General features: G+C 46.9%; 1 protein-coding gene across 3 annotated transcripts in view; it reads right to left on the reverse strand.

Annotated features, from left to right (window-relative positions):
* TRAF2 (TNF receptor associated factor 2) overlaps positions 1 to 17,250 on the reverse strand; it is a 35,034-nt gene extending 17,784 nt beyond the window's left edge. The window contains exons 1-2 of one of the 3 annotated variants that reach the window (XM_044306057.1): positions 17,094 to 17,250; positions 12,721 to 12,919 (exon numbers count right to left, since the gene is read on the reverse strand). In XM_044306057.1, the coding sequence (XP_044161992.1) occupies positions 12,721 to 12,919; positions 17,094 to 17,176 (282 nt within the window). In that variant the 5' untranslated portion in view covers positions 17,177 to 17,250. The other 2 variants (XM_044306059.1, XM_044306060.1) reach the window with 2 other exon arrangements.
* Between the last annotated feature and the right edge of the window lie 2,202 nt (positions 17,251 to 19,452).

Raw genomic sequence — 19,452 nt, forward strand, 5'->3', positions numbered from 1 at the left:
TATTTTCTAACATCTCAACAAATCGTATATACTGCAGATTGGCTGAATTGTCTAACATCTACCTCTTGTCTCACCAAATGCTGAAACAGCCCTTCTAAAAACACCCAAGCTTTACACTGCAGCTGCGCTTGTTCAGATTAGTTTATGTGCACAAGCTCATGAAGAAGGATTATAAACTGCAAGCAACTAAACGAGAAGTGAGAAATAAAGAGACTGGGGGGACCCTGGATGGATCCAGCACTGACCACACAATGATACGAGGGCAGACATCAGGAGGCATCACTTACTCATGTATAGGAGATCCCACAGCTTCAACCAACAATCTGTAGAGGAAAAAAAAAGAGAAAGTAGAACTTCTCATACGAGGCTGGAGATACGCTCAAATTGAAACAGAAAGCAGATTATGTCCCCGCCGTCCAGCCTCCGGGCAGGACACTTAGGGGTCTTTCACACGAGCGGATGTCGTGCGGGTAATCCGCTGTGTGAAAGAGCCAAGTCCCGTTCCGGACAGCAGAGACATGGAGCATTAACATGATTGAGGATTCTCCGTGCCTCTCTGTAAACTCTTTACTACAAAATCACAGTGAGATAAAGTTGTCATTTTGTAGTAAACAGGTCACAGAGAGGCGCAGAGCATCAGTCATGTTAATGCTCCGTGTCTCTGCTGTCCGGAGCGGGGCTTGGCTCTCTTTCACGCAGCGGATTACCCGCACGACATCCGCTCGTGTGAAAGAGCCCTTATATGGTTTTCTGGATCAGACAGGAAACCTCCTCAATGAACACACAGAATGGGGTCTGAACCTCTAGTTCCCGCCTCCAGGACCCTCTTGTGCTGCACCGGAGCTCCGGAAACCACAACCTCCGACTTCTCAGGGTCACATAATTTTCCATAGAGACCCCCCTCACAGCTGCACCCACACTTTCCTTGGACTTTAATCTCATACATTAGAGGGAATGTGCCAAGATTTAAACTTCTCCCCTATCCCAGGAATGTGGGGATAAGAGTTTGATAGGTGGGGGTCCAAATGCTGTGACCCCACCGATCACAAGAACAGGGGTCTCGTGTCTCTCTATATAAAAGCAGCTGCGGTTGAGCGCTACCAGTCCATTCATCTCTGCTGGACATGGCAGAGGGAGGCGCTCCATCTTCAGTAGTCCTAGAGGGTCTCAACCACCCGTCCATGCAGTGGAAAAATTCCCTTTCAATCCACAGCAAAATCCACAAGAAAAATCTGCATTTAGTTCTGCAGCAAATTATGGAGGAGGATGAGACTTGTGTAAATCTCATTGACTTTGCTGCTGCTCTGGATGCTTTGCAGCGCGTGCGCTTCCCTTGCCCGCCGTGTATGCCTCCATCCCCTGCAGCGCACTGTTCTGCAGGTCGTACGCCTCCCTCCCCCGCGGCTTACTGTTCTGCAGGGCCTATACCTCCGTCCCCCCGTGACATACCCTTCTGCAGTGCGTACGCCTCCTTCCTCCGCGGCATACCCTTCTGCAGTGCGTACGCCTCCTTCCCCCGCGGCATACCCTTCTGCAGTGCGTACGCCTCCTTCCTCCGCGGCATACCCTTCTGCAGTGCGTACGCCTCCTCCCTCCCTGTGGCATACCCTTCTGCAGTGCGTACGCCTCCCTCCCCCGTGGCATACCCTTCTGCAGTGTGTACGCCTCCCTCCCCCGTGGCATACCCTTCTGCAGTGTGTACGCCTCCCGCCCCCGCGGCATACCCTTCTGCAGTGCGTACGCCTCCTCCCTCCCTGTGGCATACCCTTCTGCAGTGTGTACGCCTCCCGCCCCCGCGGCATACCCTTCTGCAGTGAGTACGCCTCCCTGTGGCATACCGTATACACGTCTCGTTCCCTGCCACCTCTGTCTGCTTTACTGAGGTAAGTTCAGGACACCTATCAGACCTAGTCAAGTACAGGCTAAGTGGTGAGTGCAGGAAGAGACTACTACTATCAGACTACTATCCCCATCAATTTTGCAATACCCTTCTCAGAATAGCAGCCAAATCATCCTGTGTTCATTAAAATAACGAGGATATAAAACATGCAAATAACAGGGCCAGGAAAGTCCAGACCGATCATCTGAGCTGGATGGAAATACGGCTCGGCTATCGTGCTTCGGAGGCTCGCTGTGCCGCTGAACGATCTATTTCTCCCTTATCAGCCACATGAAGCTGGGGAGAAGCCGGCGGGGGAAGGGTCACCATTGGTTTATCTGGGAAGAAGCCGACTATAGGACAGGTAGATTGGAGCAAACTACCTGAAATCGCCCAGAAGCTCCATTACCAGGAGCCCAACTACTCTCCTCAACCGACTACCACCGCACCTCAGCATGGCAATGGATGTCAAATATATTTGTAATATGCTGTGGGACCTGCAACTGATGAATGGCAGTGTCCAAAATGAATGCTACATTCACTTGAATAGGGCTGAGCTTTATACGTCTCCTGGCCGCTCTCTGTGTCTGACGAGTCCTAGGGGCCCCGCCAACCATGATGGGAGCGATTAAGTCTGCAATCGCATCCTGGGCTGAGCGTCTCACTCAGCAGCGATCAATGACCGCCCGCCCGGGTCCGACCCCCTCTTAGATTTCCAGGAAGTGGTCCGATAAGATTAGCACAGCGCACAGTTCACACACGTGCATTTCTGGGATCAGCTCTTGAGCAACGCACTTTACTGGAAGGGATGCAGTAAGTCCTGTATTTCAAGGGGAAATACAGTAAAGTGTAAAGGGAAATACTTTTCAAAAGGGAGTGTATACTTTTGCAATCATTTTTTCAATTCCGACTACGCATCTAAAATATAAAGTAAGGCAAGTCTTCTAAACGGGGTGGGGGTTGCCCCTAACAGTGTAACAGACATGTCACCTGCCATAGTGACGCTTCAGAAGTTGGGGGCCTAGAAGCCGAGACCCCACTGAGGAGAACGGGCTGCAGGGCTCGGCGGGAGCCCTGTCATATCTGTTCAGCTCTCAGAGGAAAAAAGAGAGAGGGGCGAACAGGTTCACAGAAAGTCTCTGATGAGAACTGAAAAGGCCCAGCAGACAGCGGACCTCTTCCGGTGGGGGACGCCTCCCTCCCCAGCGAGAAGAGAGGCATATGCCTTGCAGAGCGGTATGCCGCGGTGGATGGAGGAATAGGCCCTGCAGAGCACCCACTCAAAAGCTGTTAAAGTGTAACTGTCACGGTCATATTTTTTTATTTGCTAGTTTATTGGAGCTAGGTCTGTAACCTGCCTGTCAATGAGTGTAAAAAGATCTGTAATTACCTTTAACAGCTTTCATTAACCCTTAGGCTACAGGAGGTTTTTTCTAGTTTCCATTTTTCTTCCCCATTTTCCTTGAGCCATAACTTGTTTATATTTCCGGTCATATAGCTGTACGAGGGCTTATTTTTTGCTGGACGGTTTGTACTTTCTAATGCCACTATTAATTACGGCATAAAATGTAGTGGGAAGCGATAAACAAATTTCAAATGGGGTAAAATTGAAAAATAAAATAAATGCAATCCCTCCACCGTTTTACAGGTTTAGTTCCCACAGCGTTTCGTTTACGGCAAAACTGACTCATGCCCTTCTTTCTCTGGGTCAGTACGATTACAACGATAATCCATATGTGTAGTTGTTTTTAAGTCTAAATTGTGTAAAAAGAAAATTTCAAACTTTGATTTTATTTTTTGCGGAACAATGTGTTTTTATTGATACCATTTTAGAGTGCGTGACTTTTTGATCACATTTTATTCTTTTTTTTTTTTTGGGTAAGAGAAGCAATGAAAAAAATGGCAAATTGGCCATTTTGACCCTTTTTTCCGTTACGCCATTTGCCATATTGGAATTTTTTAATTATATTTTAATAGTATGGGTGTTTTCAGCTGCAATGATACCCATGTTTATATTTATTGTTATTTAGGTATTTATTTTTTATTATTATACGAAAAGATGAGGCACTTAGGCTCCTTTCACACTAGCGTTCGCTGGTCCGCTCGTGAGCTCCGTTTGAAGGGGCTCACGAGCGGACCCGAACGCAGCCGTCCAGCCCTGATGCAGTCTGAATGGAGCGGATCCGCTCAGACTGCATCAGTCTGGCGGCGTTCAGCCTCCGCTCCGCTCGCCTCCGCACGGACAGGCGGACAGCTGAACGCTGCTTGCAGCGTTCGGGTGTCCGCCTGGCCGTGCGGATCCGTCCAGACTTACAATGTAAGTCAATGGGGACGGATCCGTTTGAAGATGCCACAATGTGGCTCAATCTTCAAGCGGATCCGTCCCCCATTGACTTTACATTGAAAGTCTGGACGGATCCGTCCGAGGCTATTTTCACACTTAGCTTTTTTTTTGCCATTTTAATGCAGACGGATCCGCCCGAACGCTAGTGTGAAAGTAGCCTTAGCGGGAGGTCACCTCGCCTCCCAGGGACAGGAAACACAACAACCTGGATTTATAATAATTCAACTTAAGGGCGGGAAATCCCAGTGCCTTTGTGGAGGCTAAATGGAAAATCCAATTACCGGTAAGTATAATTATAATCTTTTCCATACGCCTCCCTAACGGCACTAAGCAGGAGGACTAACAGAGTAACCAAAAAATATCAGGGAGGAGGACCATGGCAGACAAAAAAAAACAAAAAAAAAACTTTACAGCCAAAGGAAAGGTCCCTATTGGAGATAACATCCAGTCTGTAATGTTTGAAGAAGGTACTTGGACTGGACCAGGTGGCAGCCTGACATATCTGGGCCTGAGAGGCAGAGGCACCTTCCACCCAGGAGGTAGAAATTGCCCTGGTTGAAAGGGCCTTCAACTGCAAGGGAGGAGTAACACCCTCTCCCTGTATGCTTTGGCAATGGTCATCTTAATCCAGCGGGCAAAAGTTATTTTCGAAGCTCCTTGGCCAGGGTGGATAAAAATCCATTATTAAAAAAAAAAAAAGGATTTTTATTTTATTTTATATAAAATGCTTTTTGAGAGAAATATATTACCATCCAAAGGTTATTCCATCTTGAAATAAAGATTTGTTTTTTAATTATGTCGAATGAGGCTGAATATGTTTAATTTTTTGGGTAAATAAATTCCATTAATCCATTCACCATGTCCTGCTCTTCCAGAGGTTTTTGTAAGATTATTGGGCAGTTTCTCTGCCTACAAGATATTATCACAGATGCTTGTTTACTTTTGCAGTTCTCAAAACTGAATTTGACTCAGCAGAGATCACATGCCTCTTCACAGCAAAAATGTTATAACATGAACAGAGTTGAGAAAAAGCCCTTAATCCTAACTTCTATAAACCTATGAATACAGAATCAACCTAATCAAACTAATATGAAATGTTGTTATTCTAAAAATCATCTACTTCCATATTATAAGTTATACCAGCAAGAATTAGTCTTTATGCAGAAAACTATGATTTAAATCAAATCCACCCTGTCCTTGGCCCCTGTTTTTTTCCTGCATACTGGACTAGTAGGCGATTCGATTTTCTTATGTCCTTGGTGGCTTCTAGGTAAGCCAAGACGCATCTTCTGATATCAAGATTATGGTATTTAATTTCCCTGTTGGACCTAGTCTGTGGACAGAAGGTAGGTAATGAAATTTCGGAAAAACCTTCGGCAGGAAGGAAGGTTCATGTTTCGAAACTATTCAGTCATCCAGAATCGTTAAATATGGCGGACGGCAAGACAAGGCTTGGATCTCACCTAGAGGCATCGGCACCGAAAGAACTACATTGGGTTTAATCTATGGGCACCCTTAAAGAAACGTCTGATTAAATCTTCGTCAGCTAGCTTAATTTCCAGAAAAGCACTGAGGGACGCTACCTGGACCTTTAGAGTACTGCCCCTTAATCTGTCTTCTAGACCTTTCTGTAGGACAGGCATCCTCAAACTGCGGCCCTCCAGCTGTTGTAAAACTACAACTTCCACAATGCCCTGCTGTAGGCTGTTCGGGCATGCTGGGAGTTGTAGTTTTGCAACAGCTGGAGGGCTGCAGTTTGAGGATGCCTGCTGTAGGAAGTCGAGGATTATTTTTACGTCTGGCAAGGCAGCAGGATCCCAGGTGTCTTATGAAACAGAGAAAGGCATTCCAGACTCAGATAAATTTTAGACGTGACCGGCTTGACAGTCCCTTGGCTCTCAGAATGGAACGTTCAGCATCCATGCTGTCAGATTAGTTGTCGGACATCCGGGTGATGGACTGGGCCCTGAAGAAGGTTGTCCGGGACCTGAGGAAGAGACCAGAACTTCCCGCCCGAGAGGACTAGCAAAAGGGGAAAACCATGTTCTTTTGGGCCAGTATGGAGCTATTAGGATTACCCGGCATTTGTCCTCCCTTATCTTTGACAAGGTTCCAGGAATTAGGGATATTGGAGGGAAAGCATAGAACAGGCCCTTTGGCCAGGGACCTGCGAACGCGTCCACCCTTAGTGGATTGTCCTCGAAAGATAAGGGGAAGAATTGATCCACTTGTCTGTTTATTCTGGAGGCCAAGAGGTCCAGGACTGGGACACCCCATTTGTTGCATATCAATTGAAATATCCTCTTGTTTAAGCACCACTCTCCTGACTTTAGAGGTCTTCTGCTCGGAAAGTCCACCAGGTTGTTTTCTTTTCCCTTGAGATGGACTGCCGAAATGGAGTTTATTTGGTTTTGTGCCCAGGAAAATAAACTCTGTCCGGCAGGGTATTTTGCTTTTTGTGCTGCCTTGTTTGTTTATGTAGGCTACGGTTGTACTGTTGTCGGATAGCCTCTTCACATCTCTGTGATGGATGGATAAGCAAAAAGCCTTTAAGGCTAGGAATACTACCAGAAGTTCCTTTGCGTTTGAGGATAGAGGGTGCACTTTTTGTTCCCAGATTCCCTGGATTAATGGATATCCGCTGTGAGCCCCCCAACCTGAGCCGCTTGCATCTGTTGTAACTACAACTGGGTCTGAGGGTCTCCACTGAACTCTCCCTCATCAGGTGAGAATCCAGGAGTATTCCCCAAGAAGGTCTTCTTCTGGGTGGGGATCAAGTCCGATTTCTCCAGATTTAATTTCCAGCCTAGGGACTGAAGGACATCTCCGACAATCTGGAGTTTCCCCGAGGAGAATTTCCGACGAATGGGCCGCTATCAGAAAATCGTCTAAGTAGGGTATAGAGTTTCCTGTTGGTGAAAAAAAACCGATACTTCTGCCATGATCTTTGTAAAGACTCAGGGAGCACATGAAAGACCAAAAGGGAGTACCTGAAATTGCAGATGGGTCAGACAATTTCTTCTTAGGTAGATTGCAAACCGTAGGTATTTTTGATGATCTCTGTGAATGGGGACATGATAAGCATCTGCCAGGTCTTCTAGAGTCATGAAGCAATTTTGAAACAGTAGGTTGATTTGATTGTTCCCATCTTGAATATATTGGTGACTAGTAGCCCTTCTTTTCCTGATCTGGAGGTACAGGAATAATCGCCTGTTTTAATAGTAGAGTCTGAATTTGGGATTCTAGAAGTAATTGATTTCTTTCATTCTTTTGTTTAGTAAGAACCTCTTGGGAAGGGGGTTGGGGGGAATTCTATTCTGTAACAGTAACGTATCAGATCTAGAACTCAGGGGGATTTTGAAATTCCTTCCCACGCTGAAAGAAACATTTTTAGTCCCCCCCCGTCCCCCCCTTCCCCCCCAGATGGCTGCCAGGAACCAGCGCTCTCTCTCTCTCTTTGGTCAGGCCTGCCCTTTCGCCGGGTACGAAAGGAACGACGATGCTGAAAGAACCTGGACTCTGACGGGAAGCCCTTCTTTCTATCAGATGCCTTGTCTAAGATGTCATCTAAAACGGAACAAGTGTGTCGCCCTCACAGGGAATATTACAAAGCTTGTTTTTGGAAGTATTATCCCCCGACCAGGACCTCAGCCAAACGGACCTCCTGGCCGAGTTTGACAGGACCGCCAATCTGTTGACCAGGTCAACCGAGGCACCCGATAGGAAATTAGTAGTTTGCTTTAATACTGGAAGGGAGGCCAGGATATCTTCACTAGGAGTACCTGAAAGTAGATGTTCCTCTAACTGAGATAGCCATAGCGACAGGGTTCTGGCAGTAGAGGTGGCAGCAATACTGGGTCTTAACATGGAAGTACATCCAACAGTTTCCAAGGATTTTTTCAGAATAGACTCGCATTTTTTATCCATTGGGTCCCGTAAGAGGCCTACATCCTCAAAGGGGGGGACTTCTTCTAAATTCTGGCGACTGGGGCGTCCACCCTGGGGGTCTTATCCCAATGGGTTGAATCCGCCTCACTAAACGGGCATTTACGTTTGAACACCCTAGAGACTCCTGATCTTTTCTCAGGGTCCTTCCATTCATCTGCAATATAATTTTTTTATGCTTTCATGAACCGGGAAAACACTTCTCTTATCAGCAAGGCCCCTGAACATTTGATCTTGAATTGACAGCGGTTCTTTGGACTGCTCAATGTTCATAGTAGCCCTGATAGTTTAAGGAAGCGAATCGGTGTCCTCAACTGAACACAGGTGATACCCAATTCATATTCTGAGGAAACAGTCGGAATCAGAGGAGACCTCTCTTACATCAAAGTCAAATTCACAATCCCGAGGAGCGTCATGAATAGACCTGGAGGTAGAGGGGGCCTGAGGAAGTGCCGCCATTTTGGCCTTAATGGCGGAGCAGACTTCTTCTTTAATGATAGATTTCAGGCTGTCCACTAAAGATGGACTCTCTTCAGCCATAATATTATCAGTACATCTCTGGCAAAGAGGTTTCTTTATGTGGCCAGCAACCAGTTTCTTACATATGGCACACTTTTTCTTTAATGAAAGTGCCCCAATTTTGCTGGGTCTGCCCTGCAATAAAAAAAGATTCCTTCAGGGGAAGCACTGAAGTAATTTATATTTGAGGGAACCTTCACACCAAGAAACAGACCCCTGGGTGAACAATAGGCAAAACTGCAGACAGGAAACAATAACCCAAAAGGAGGAGGCTTACCGGGCCAAGGAACATATCAGCAGGCAGGGACATGGCTGCACCACGCACTGATGCACACGATGAGGAACACCATTGATCTGTCCAGCCGCCATTTTATACAGTACTTCCGGGTCACGTGGTACAGCACGCATGCCTCCCGCAGCGCGCGCGCGCATCCACGTGACCAAATCTTGCGAGACTACGGCCCCTGAGTCTCGCAATGCGGGCTTCCTTCCATAGCTGCCCCACATGGAGGTGCCATATCGCCCGCGGTAGCCTACGACTCGTAGGACTTATACCTAGAGGCCAGAAGGGCCCGTATCTCTCCCCGGATCCCAGAGTCCTGCTGCAGCCCTCCTGACCCATTAGTCAGGGGAACGGATAGACCTGGATAGCTTGATCACAGCATCTAAAGCCTTTAAATTACCACAATCGGCATTATTGCCGGTCACAGTAATTAGCCGCAGGTCTCTGCTGAATGAAACAGCAGAGACCTGCCGGCCATGGCGCTCGCTGCATGTGCGAGCAGGCGCCATGTTTACACCTCACTCGAGCACTGTAGCGAAGGGGTTAATGTCATCTGTCCCTTTCAACTGCTGCCTTAAAAGACAGTTGCTAGGGCTTGACTGTCTCCGGCTAATAAGAGGCGTGTCTCTCAGTAATCCAATCTGATTGGCTGGCAGGGAGCTGCTGGCTACAGCAAGTGTGTATGTGAAGTGAGGGAAAGCAGTTTTGGCCTCAGAGAACTGGCAGAGGAGCCATCATGAGAAGGTCCTCATATTGTAAATGTTTAAACAGCAGTAACTAAGGGAAAAACGTGTTATGTGAAGAAACTAAAGACTGCTTTTTGCGTAATGCTGCTGCAGCAGTAACATGTGCTAAAAAATGTTTATTTATTTATTTATCAGAACAGGTCTTAAAATAATTCCATACCCTGTAATGAAGACTCTAGCCGTTTTAAGTCTACAGCTCACAAGCAAACCCAAGGATTATGAAAGGGTTTGTCCCATTACAGCAACTTATCCCTATTCACAGGATCATGCATGAAAGCTCAATAGAAAAAATTAAATAAAAAAATTATATACGGTACATCACGTCTGTTTTTTTATCAGTTTTTGCGCTCCGCAGCCCTCACACCTGGTTTTCAACCACTTTTCCATTCTTATGTCTGGCTCTGGGGGAGTTCTCCGAGCGCTGGTCTTTGTTTTCCTTCCCCCTCTCTTCTGTGTCTATTCACACTACACCTCCTCGCACACTCTTAGGCCTCATGCACGCCACAGTGTCCGTTATTGCAGTCCGCAAACCACGGATCCACAAAGAAAGGACACCTTCCGTGTGCAGTCTGCAGTAGAAATGACGATTACTGACTGCAATACGGACAAGAACTAGAACTTGCAGATGCGGACAGCACACGGACACCTTCCATGTGCCGTCTTTTTTTTCTTGGCGGACCCACAGAAACGAAAGGGTCCATGTGCAATCCACAGACACTGGTATGAAATACGATCATGTGAATGAGGCCTAAGATGATGTTCAGATTCAGACAGCGGAAAAAGCCGCCACAGTTTCTGCCGGACCTCTGCCATACATATATGATTGAGTATCTGATCTTTAAAATTACCGTAGCACCGACTCACAAGTACAGCAGGTGCCATAGCTGCGGGGGTTCTGCTGCTTCATAGACAAGACACCAGAAAAAATAATAATAATTGCGGTCCGCAATACGGCAACGGGCAGCACACGTTCGTGTACAGGAGGCCTAAAGGAATAGGAAGTGACAAAAGATAGTCTATTACAGCCCCCTTGTGGGACTATTCAATAGTTTAAAAGTAAAATGAAATAAAAAACATGCTTTTTCCATTTAAAAAAATTGCAAAAATAAAATCTCCTCCACATATTTGGTATCGCCATGTCCGTAATGAAACACTCTACACAATTATGTAATTTATCCAGAACACCGTAAAAAAAATTAAAAAAAAATTAAAAAATTTTTTATTGCTTCTTTTACTTATTCGCCCGCCAAAAAAATGGAAGAAAAAGCTCTCAAAAAGTGCTATGATCCCAATGAAACCTACAAGATGTCCCGCAAAAAAAAAAATATATATATTTGGTCCAGAGAATAAAGTTACCATGTTATTTATGCTAAAAAATGAACGCTGCTAAATTTATAACGTAAAAACTCAGTGGCAGTATTGCTGTTTTTATCTATCCCCCTCCCAGAAAGGATTAATAAAAGTAAGGCCTCTTTCACACTTGCGTTGTCCGGATCCGGCGTGTACTCCACTTGCCGGAATTACACGCCGGATCCAGAAAAACGCAAGTGAACTGAAAGCATTCAAAATGCGTTCAGTGTTACTATGGCAGCCAGGACGCTATTAAAGTCCTGGTTGCCATAGTAGTAGTGGGGAGCGGGGGAGCAGTATACTTACAGTCCATGCGGCTCCCGGGGCGCTCCAGAATGACGTCAGAGCGCCCCACGCGCATGGATGACGCGCCATGCGATCACGTCATCCATGCGCGTGGGGCGCCCTGACGTCACTCTGGAGCGCCCCGGGAGCCGCACGGACTGTAAGTATACTGCTCCCCACTACACTTTACCATGGCTGCCAGGACTTTAGCGTCCCAGGAGCCATGGTAACCATTCAGAAAAAGCTAAACGTCGGATACGGCAATGCGCCGAAACGACGTTTAGCTTAAGGCCGGATCCGGATCAATGCCTTTCAATGGGCATTAATTCCGGATCCGGCCTTGCGGCAAGTGTTCAGGATTTTTGGCCGGAGCAAGAAGCGCAGCATGCTGCGGTATTTTCTCCGGCCAAAAAACGTTCCGGTCCTGAACTGAAGACATCCTGATGCATCCTGAACGGATTTCTCTCCATTCAGAATGCATTAGGATAAAACTGATCAGGATTCTTCCGGCATAGAGCCCCGACGACGGAACTCTATGCCGGAAGAAAAGAACGCAGGTGTGAAAGGGCCCTAATCAGAAAGTTATGTCTGCCCCAAAATGGCGCCATTAAAAAATACAACCTTTCCTGAAAACACAAGCCCACATATGGATACATAGATAGAAAAATAAAAAAATTAGAGCTCTTAGAAGGCAACAATGAAAAAATAAAAACCGTAAAGCCCAAAACAAACTGGTCACTAAGGGGTTAATATCTATATATAATTTTTGTATATAGCACTAACATATTCCACAGCAATTTACAACATAAGATAGCAGGTGATAGACAGTGACAATTAAAACAGATCTCTGCTTGCTGTCAATGAACATGCATATTTCCATCCAGAGATACTCACAGATGGGGGAATGGAGCCGACAGCAGACGATGGGTCATGCTGTTCTCTTTGCACCTCTTCCTTATAGCAATCAGCAGGGGTCGCACTGATCTGACACTGCCAGGATATCCTGTAGTGACCCCGCCCCCTCTGACTCTGAGCATAGTCATTCAATGATTCAGCAAATGAAATTTACAAAGAAAGAGTGACACGGCAAGGAAAAAAAAAATATAAGGTCAGCCGAGGTCTGGGAAATTTGGATCCTTGAAGACATTTAACCCCTAGAACTACGGACTGTACGGAAAAGACAACGTTCAGCGAAACATAGTGGCCCACGCAGTTTGCCACGGGTACCATCTTGGACGCCGTACGTAGCTGTAGTACAGCCGTGCACGCGAGGACGTATGGGAAGGCATCCGTGACACCGGCGGCGGGTCACGTCATCCAATCAAACGCCATTTTATTTAACCATTTTGCCCAGCAAGCTTTCCATTACCTCTGAGGCCGGTTCACTCCTTGTCCTGTGAGGTGTCTTCAGGCAGATGGATAAGTAATGGTTACTCGGATCTTCTGATAAGGGAAGATGTGATCTACCACTCATAAGTTCTATATACGCGAGATGCTCCATGTGGTACGTGGATGTGTCAGCGTTTCCAGGAATAATTCCGAGACATTCCCTTATATGAGCCGACAATCTGCAAAAGAATATTATTTTTAAATCAAAATATGAATAAATACTGTACAAAATATATATATATATATATATATATATATATATATATATATATATATATATATATATATATATATATATATATATATATATATATGGGAGAGAGGGGGAGATGTAGCGAAGGGCTATGCTGTATTCGATTCCTCGCGGGGGCTGTGCAGCTCCAGGAAGCCTGGGTGACCCTGTGATTAAAGGGATTCTGTCACCTCTCATAACACAAATTCAGATTTTAAACCAGTCATGCTCCACAGATTACCTTGAATCAGCTTTGCTGCTCTATACTGTAATCCGTCCAGTAGTTTTGCTGAAAAACGACTTAGAATAATGCTAATTAATCCTGAAGGTGCCCAGAGGGGCGTTATGTTCCACTTTGTGTGCCCAGTAACGCCCCCCTGCAGTGCCCAAAACGCCTTCCTCCTGAATCCCTAACCGCCCACAGCGTCTCCATCCCTCTCCTCCCCCTCCCTGACGGCCGAGCGAAGTCTCGCGCAGACGCAGTACCCACTGAGGGCTGCGCCAGTGCGATTTGCTGGAGACTGAGGGCAGGAGCTTCATTGTCGTCACTGGGCATGCGCCGAGCCCAGTGACGTCCGATGCTCACTCTTCTAGGGATTCAGGAGGAAGGCATTTTGGGCACTGCAGGGGGGCGTTACTGGGCACAAAAAGTGGAACATAACGCCCCTCTGGGCACTTTCAGGATTAATTAGCATAATTATAAAAGTCGTTTTTTTAAGCAAAACTACTGGACGGATTACAGTATAGAACAGCAAAGCCGATTCAAGGTAATCTGTGGAGCATGACTGGTTTAAAATCTGAATTTGTGTTATGGAGGTGACAGAATCCCTTTAAATGATTTTTGGGGCTTCTACAGGGACAATAATATTACGGCATGCAGCAGCTGCACAGCGGACTTATCAGCCTCCACTAAAGCATGGCCCTGTCCCGTAGTCCAGAGTACAGCAATGGGCAGGGGGTGGGGATTTAAAGGGATGGTTCTCCTGTGTAACCAGGGCAGTGGAGTCGGAGTCGTTATAAAATGGACCGACTAAGACTCTAAAAATATATAATAAATTGGTACAGTTAGTTCAATGCATTATGTGCTGAACATATTTTCATAAGAATTTGGGATAATGATGAAGTGTCCTATAAATGTCTGTTCAACTTCTGACTAACCTGTCCTATTTTATCGCCCTATACCGCTTTACCGCCTTTTATGCTAATTAACAGAAAAGCGTCATATCTTACATACTTGACCAGAGAAGAGTCATATTTTCTCTGAGTCAAGCGCCTCAGCTCCGCCTAAGAAACGCCCCTACAGATACAATCTCGCGTGAGCTTCCTTGCTTCGAGTCTCGGCACGCCCCCTAACCGTCCCCTCTTATGTTAGATTATCAGCCTGCAGCGCGGCCGGGATCGCTTAAATCTCGCGCATGCACTGTGCGCTCCTTGGTAAGGCGCGATCCTGTTTCTGGCTGCCGCTGTTAGCCGGGTTTCAGCGGCGCATGCGCGAGACTTGTGCCACTCCGGCCACGCTGCAGGCTGTTAATCTAACAGAAGAGGGGACGTGCTTAACGAGACTTCGAAGCAAGGAAGAAAACCCCTTTAAAAGGGGTTGTCTCATCATGGACAATGGGGGCATATCGCTGGGATATGCCCCCCATTGTCTTATAGGTGCGGGTCCCACCTATATCGAGAACGGTGCCCCCGAAAGTGAAGGAGCGCGCACTGCACATGCGCAGCAGCCCTCCATTAATTTCTATGGGGTCGCCGAAAATAGCCGAGCTATTGCCGTCTTCCCCATAGAAATTAATGGGAGCATTGGCCGTCTAAAAATGTGAAAACAAAAAAGCAAGACTGATCCGTCTGTCCGCATGACAAGAGGAGAGAAGGATCCGTTCTTGCAATGCATTTTTGAGACGGATCCGCATCCGGATGCGTCTCACAAATGCCTTCAGTCACATCCAGATCGGCGGGCAGTTCCAACGATGGAACTGCCCGCCGGATCACACTGCCGCAAGTGTGAAAATAGCCTAAATCTTCATTCTGACTACACAGCTCCTCTTCAGAGTTATGGGTCTCCATGGTAACAGACTACAAACAGTTTGCAGCCATTCTTTCTTCCTGTGCTAAATCTTCCGTCCAAACTCTGGAGACAGAAGCCTCGGGGGCAGCGATCACTATTCCGGTTACAGAAAGCTCTCTCTTATCCAATGGACAGGGAATAACTATTAGATAGGTGGGGGTCCTATCACTGGGAGCCCCACTGATCACAAGAACAGGGGCCCCAGACCCGCTCAGAGACTGGTGGGAAATGCGTGGCCGCTGCTCCGGTCACTTCTATGGACTATGTCCAGAACTCCCATAGAAATGAATGGATCGGCGACACTCCCTCCAATTTAAAAGGGGGCTGATACAATGTAGAAAACTGCCAAGAGATGCAGGTCAGAGGACTGCCTCAACTGGATACAACTGCAACAAACCCTCAGCTGTGAGAAGTATGTGGTCTGTACAAGTCTTGCGCTGCTTTGAGCCCTGGTCTCATAAACCTCAGTCACTGTATATAAACCATCAGTCAGCCGATAAGTCATAAGACATGCGAATCACATGCCGGTCATCAGGAAGACGGGGGTCAACGGAGAAAGGAAGGGGAAATACAGCGTCGGGACATGTTCACACATCACAATCAGTTATTTAAAAAAAAGCAAAGCTGTATTTCTGCTGCAATTCTGTAAAAACAGCACAATCCGCGGGGCGCGCTTCCAGGACATCTATAGGGACTAGGCTCGTGGGATGCTACAGACAGCGCTTCAGTGAAGCTCCGCCCCCTGGACACTTGCAGAAGCAGAATAAACCTTCATTTGCACACTACTCCTTATAATAAAAAGCACCACAATAGGTCCATCTGTCCTGCTCTCACCAGCTCAGTGCTGTCAGCAGTTCAGCATGGTCATAACTGCTGATGGTCCCCTTTAATACACTAGTCTCCTCAGGAAAAACCCTGACATATCAGAGAACACGTACATCACATAGGCGGAGTCCCCCCTTTCAGGTCACCAGGCGGCTCTTGCTATAACCAGAGCAAAAGGGGAAACAGGAAGTTAAAGTGTTCATTTTCAATTAACCAAAAATGTAACCTCGGCCGCCTACAAATTTCCTGCATTTCGTGGAAGTCAACTGAAAAAGCGGTCAGACGTGATCGTCACCCCCTCCCACCCCGAGCTACTAAACCTGTCAAAACTGCTATCACATGCATGCAGAGCTCAGCCGAGCATGCATGTGTTCTCAATAGGGACAGGAGAGCAAGCCGCTGCCAGCCCCCCGATTAATCATTCGTCATACACGGATACCATCGGACCCCGCCGCTGACCCCCTAACAAAGTCTAAAGCGGGCAGCACACATGCACTCTCGGTTCAGCTGAGCATGCATGTGTTTTCAATGGGAAAAATTGGCTGTCGGGGTAGGTAGGTTCCACCAGGTGCCACTTATCTCCTCCGAGAACCCCTTATCTCTTGTTGCACAACCATTTATGCCACCGGGTCCAAGGTGAGCGGAGATAAGCGGCGGCGGCAGCGCAGAACCTGCCGGAGTAAAGCCAGAAAACTCCGTCTATGACAATTCACCATGGGACTACAACTGCCATCATGGTAGGCTATGGTCTTTAACATGCCACTACAACCCCCAACATGTTCTGACAGCCAGACAGCAGTGGACATTGGGAGTTGCCAAGGTAGAACCTAAAAGAAAAATTTACCACAGAATTTTGGATATGTAGTTAATGGTCTGCAAAAGTAAAAAAGGGGAAGAAGAAGAAGAATGCTGAAAATGGTAGTTCCTGTGCAGGGCGAATAAGTCCGTCAGCGCCTGCTGAGAGTGGTAGTCATTAATAGCTCCACGGGGCATGCTGAGAACTGTAGTCCCACAAGTGTGCAGAGTGACATGGAAACGACCAAGGTTACCAGCTTCCCGATGAGGGTTGTAGTTGCAGTGGGAAAATATGAGAGAAACTGAAAGCAGCTCAGTGGAAACTAGGAGACCCTCGGCAGCGGAGGCCGCCCGTCTCCTCAGCTTCCCGGGGACCGGCTACTCCAGCCCGAGGCTCCGCGGCCTCCACACACCGCGAACCAAAGAGACTCACCGTATGTCAGCGGAGAAACCGGAGCGGAGCAGTGAGAGAAGCGGGAGGAAGGGCGGCAAACCGGAAGGGGAGGGGCCTAACATTCAAATGTGAAATGACAGCAAATAGGAGAAACTGAAACCTGGAGCAAATTCCAGAGATCTACAACAGATCCCACAGAGATAGACCTAGAACAGATCCCACAGAGATAGACCTAGAAGAGATCCCACATACTGCGGAGGGATAACAGCAGCCTTCAAATGTCAGTTACACTAAGCCACACCCCTGACTCCGCCCAACGACTGTGTGATAGTCTGCAGAACTATGTATCTAATCCTATCATGTGTGATACAGTCTGCAGAACTATGTATCTAATCCTATCCTGTGTGATACTGCCTGCTGAGCTGTGTATCTAATCCTATCCTGTGTGATACTGTCTGCAGAACTATGTATCTAATCCTATCCTGTGTGATACTGCCTGCTGAGCCGTGTATCTAATCCTATCCTGTGTGATACTGTCTGCTGAGCTGTGTATCTAATCCTATCCTGTGTGATACTGTCTGCTGAGCTGTGTATCTAATCCTATCCTGTGTGATACTGTCTGCTGAGCTGTGTATCTAATCCTATCCTGTGTGATACTGTCTGCTGAGCTGTGTATCTAATCCTATCCTGTGTGATACTGCCTGCTGAGCTGTGTATCTAATCCTATCCTGTGTGATACTGTCTGCTGAGCTGTGTATCTAATCCTATCCTGTGTGATACTGTCTGCTGAGCTGTGTATCTAATCCTCTCCTGTGTGATACAGTCTGCTGAGCTGTGTATCTAATCCTATCCTGTGTGATACTGCCTGCTGAGCTGTGTATCTAATCCTATCCTGTGTGATACTGTCTGCTGAGCTGTGTATCTAATCCTATCATGTGTGATACTGTCTGCTGAGCTGTGTATCTAATCCTATCCTGTGTGATACTGCCTGCTGAGCTGTGTATCTAATCCTCTCCTGTGTGATACCGCCTGCTGAGCTGCGTATCTAATCCTATCCTGTGTGATACTGTCTGCTGAGCTGTGTATCTAATCCTATCCTGTGTGATACTGTCTGCTGAGCTGTGTATCTAATCCTATCCTGTGTGATACTGCCTGCTGAGCTGTGTATCTAATCCTATCCTGTGTGATACTGTCTGCTGAGCTGTGTATCTAATCCTATCCTGTGTGATACTGCCTGCTGAGCTGTGTATCTAATCCTATCCTGTGTGATACTGTCTGCTGAGCTGTGTATCTAATCCTATCATGTGTGATACTGTCTGCTGAGCTGTGTATCTAATCCTATCCTGTGTGATACTGCCTGCTGAGCTGTGTATCTAATCCTCTCCTGTGTGATACCGCCTGCTGAGCTGCGTATCTAATCCTATCCTGTGTGATACTGTCTGCTGAGCTGCGTATCTAATCCTATCCTGTGTGATACTGCCTGCTGAGCTGTGTATCTAATCCTATCCTGTGTGATACTGCCTGCTGAGCTGTGTATCTAATCCTATCCTGTGATACTGCCTGCGGAGCTGTGTATCTAATCCTATCCTGTGTGATACTGTCTGCTGAGCTGTGTATCTAATCCTATCCTGTGTGATACTGCCTGCTGAGCTGTGTATCTAATCCTACCCTGTGTGATACTGGCTGCTGAGCTGTGTATCTAATCCTATCCTGTGTGATACTGTCTGCTGAGCTGTGTATCTAATCCTCTCCTGTGTGATACTGTCTGCTGAGCTGTGTATCTAATCCTGTCCTGTGTGATACTGTCTGCTGAGCTGTGTATCTAATCCTGTCCTGTGTGATACTGTCTGCTGAGCTGTGTATCTAATCCTATCCTGTGTGATACTGTCTGCTGAGCTGTGTATCTAATCCTATCCTGTGTGATACTGTCTGCTGAGCTGTGTATCTAATCCTATCCTGTGTGATACTGTCTGCTGAGCTGTGTATCTAATCCTATCCTGTGTGATACTGCCTGCTGAGCTGTGTATCTAATCCTCTCCTGTGTGATACCGCCTGCTGAGCTGTGTATCTAATCCTATCCTGTGTGATACAGTCTGCTGAGCTGTGTATCTAATCCTATCCTGTGTGATACTGTCTGCTGAGCTGTGTATCTAATCCTATCCTGTGTGATACTGCCTGCTGAGCTGTGTATCTAATCCTATCCTGTGTGATACTGTCTGCTGAGCTGTGTATCTAATCCTATCCTGTGTGATACTGTCTGCTGAGCTGTGTATCTAATCCTATCCTGTGTGATACTGCCTGCTGAGCTGTGTATCTAATCCTATCCTGTGTGATACTGTCTGCTGAGCTGTGTATCTAATCCTATCCTGTGTGATACTGTCTGCTGAGCTGTGTATCT

This window comes from Bufo gargarizans, chromosome 9 (assembly GCF_014858855.1).
Source record: "Bufo gargarizans isolate SCDJY-AF-19 chromosome 9, ASM1485885v1, whole genome shotgun sequence".
In the NCBI taxonomy this organism is placed as follows: domain Eukaryota; kingdom Metazoa; phylum Chordata; class Amphibia; order Anura; family Bufonidae; genus Bufo; species Bufo gargarizans.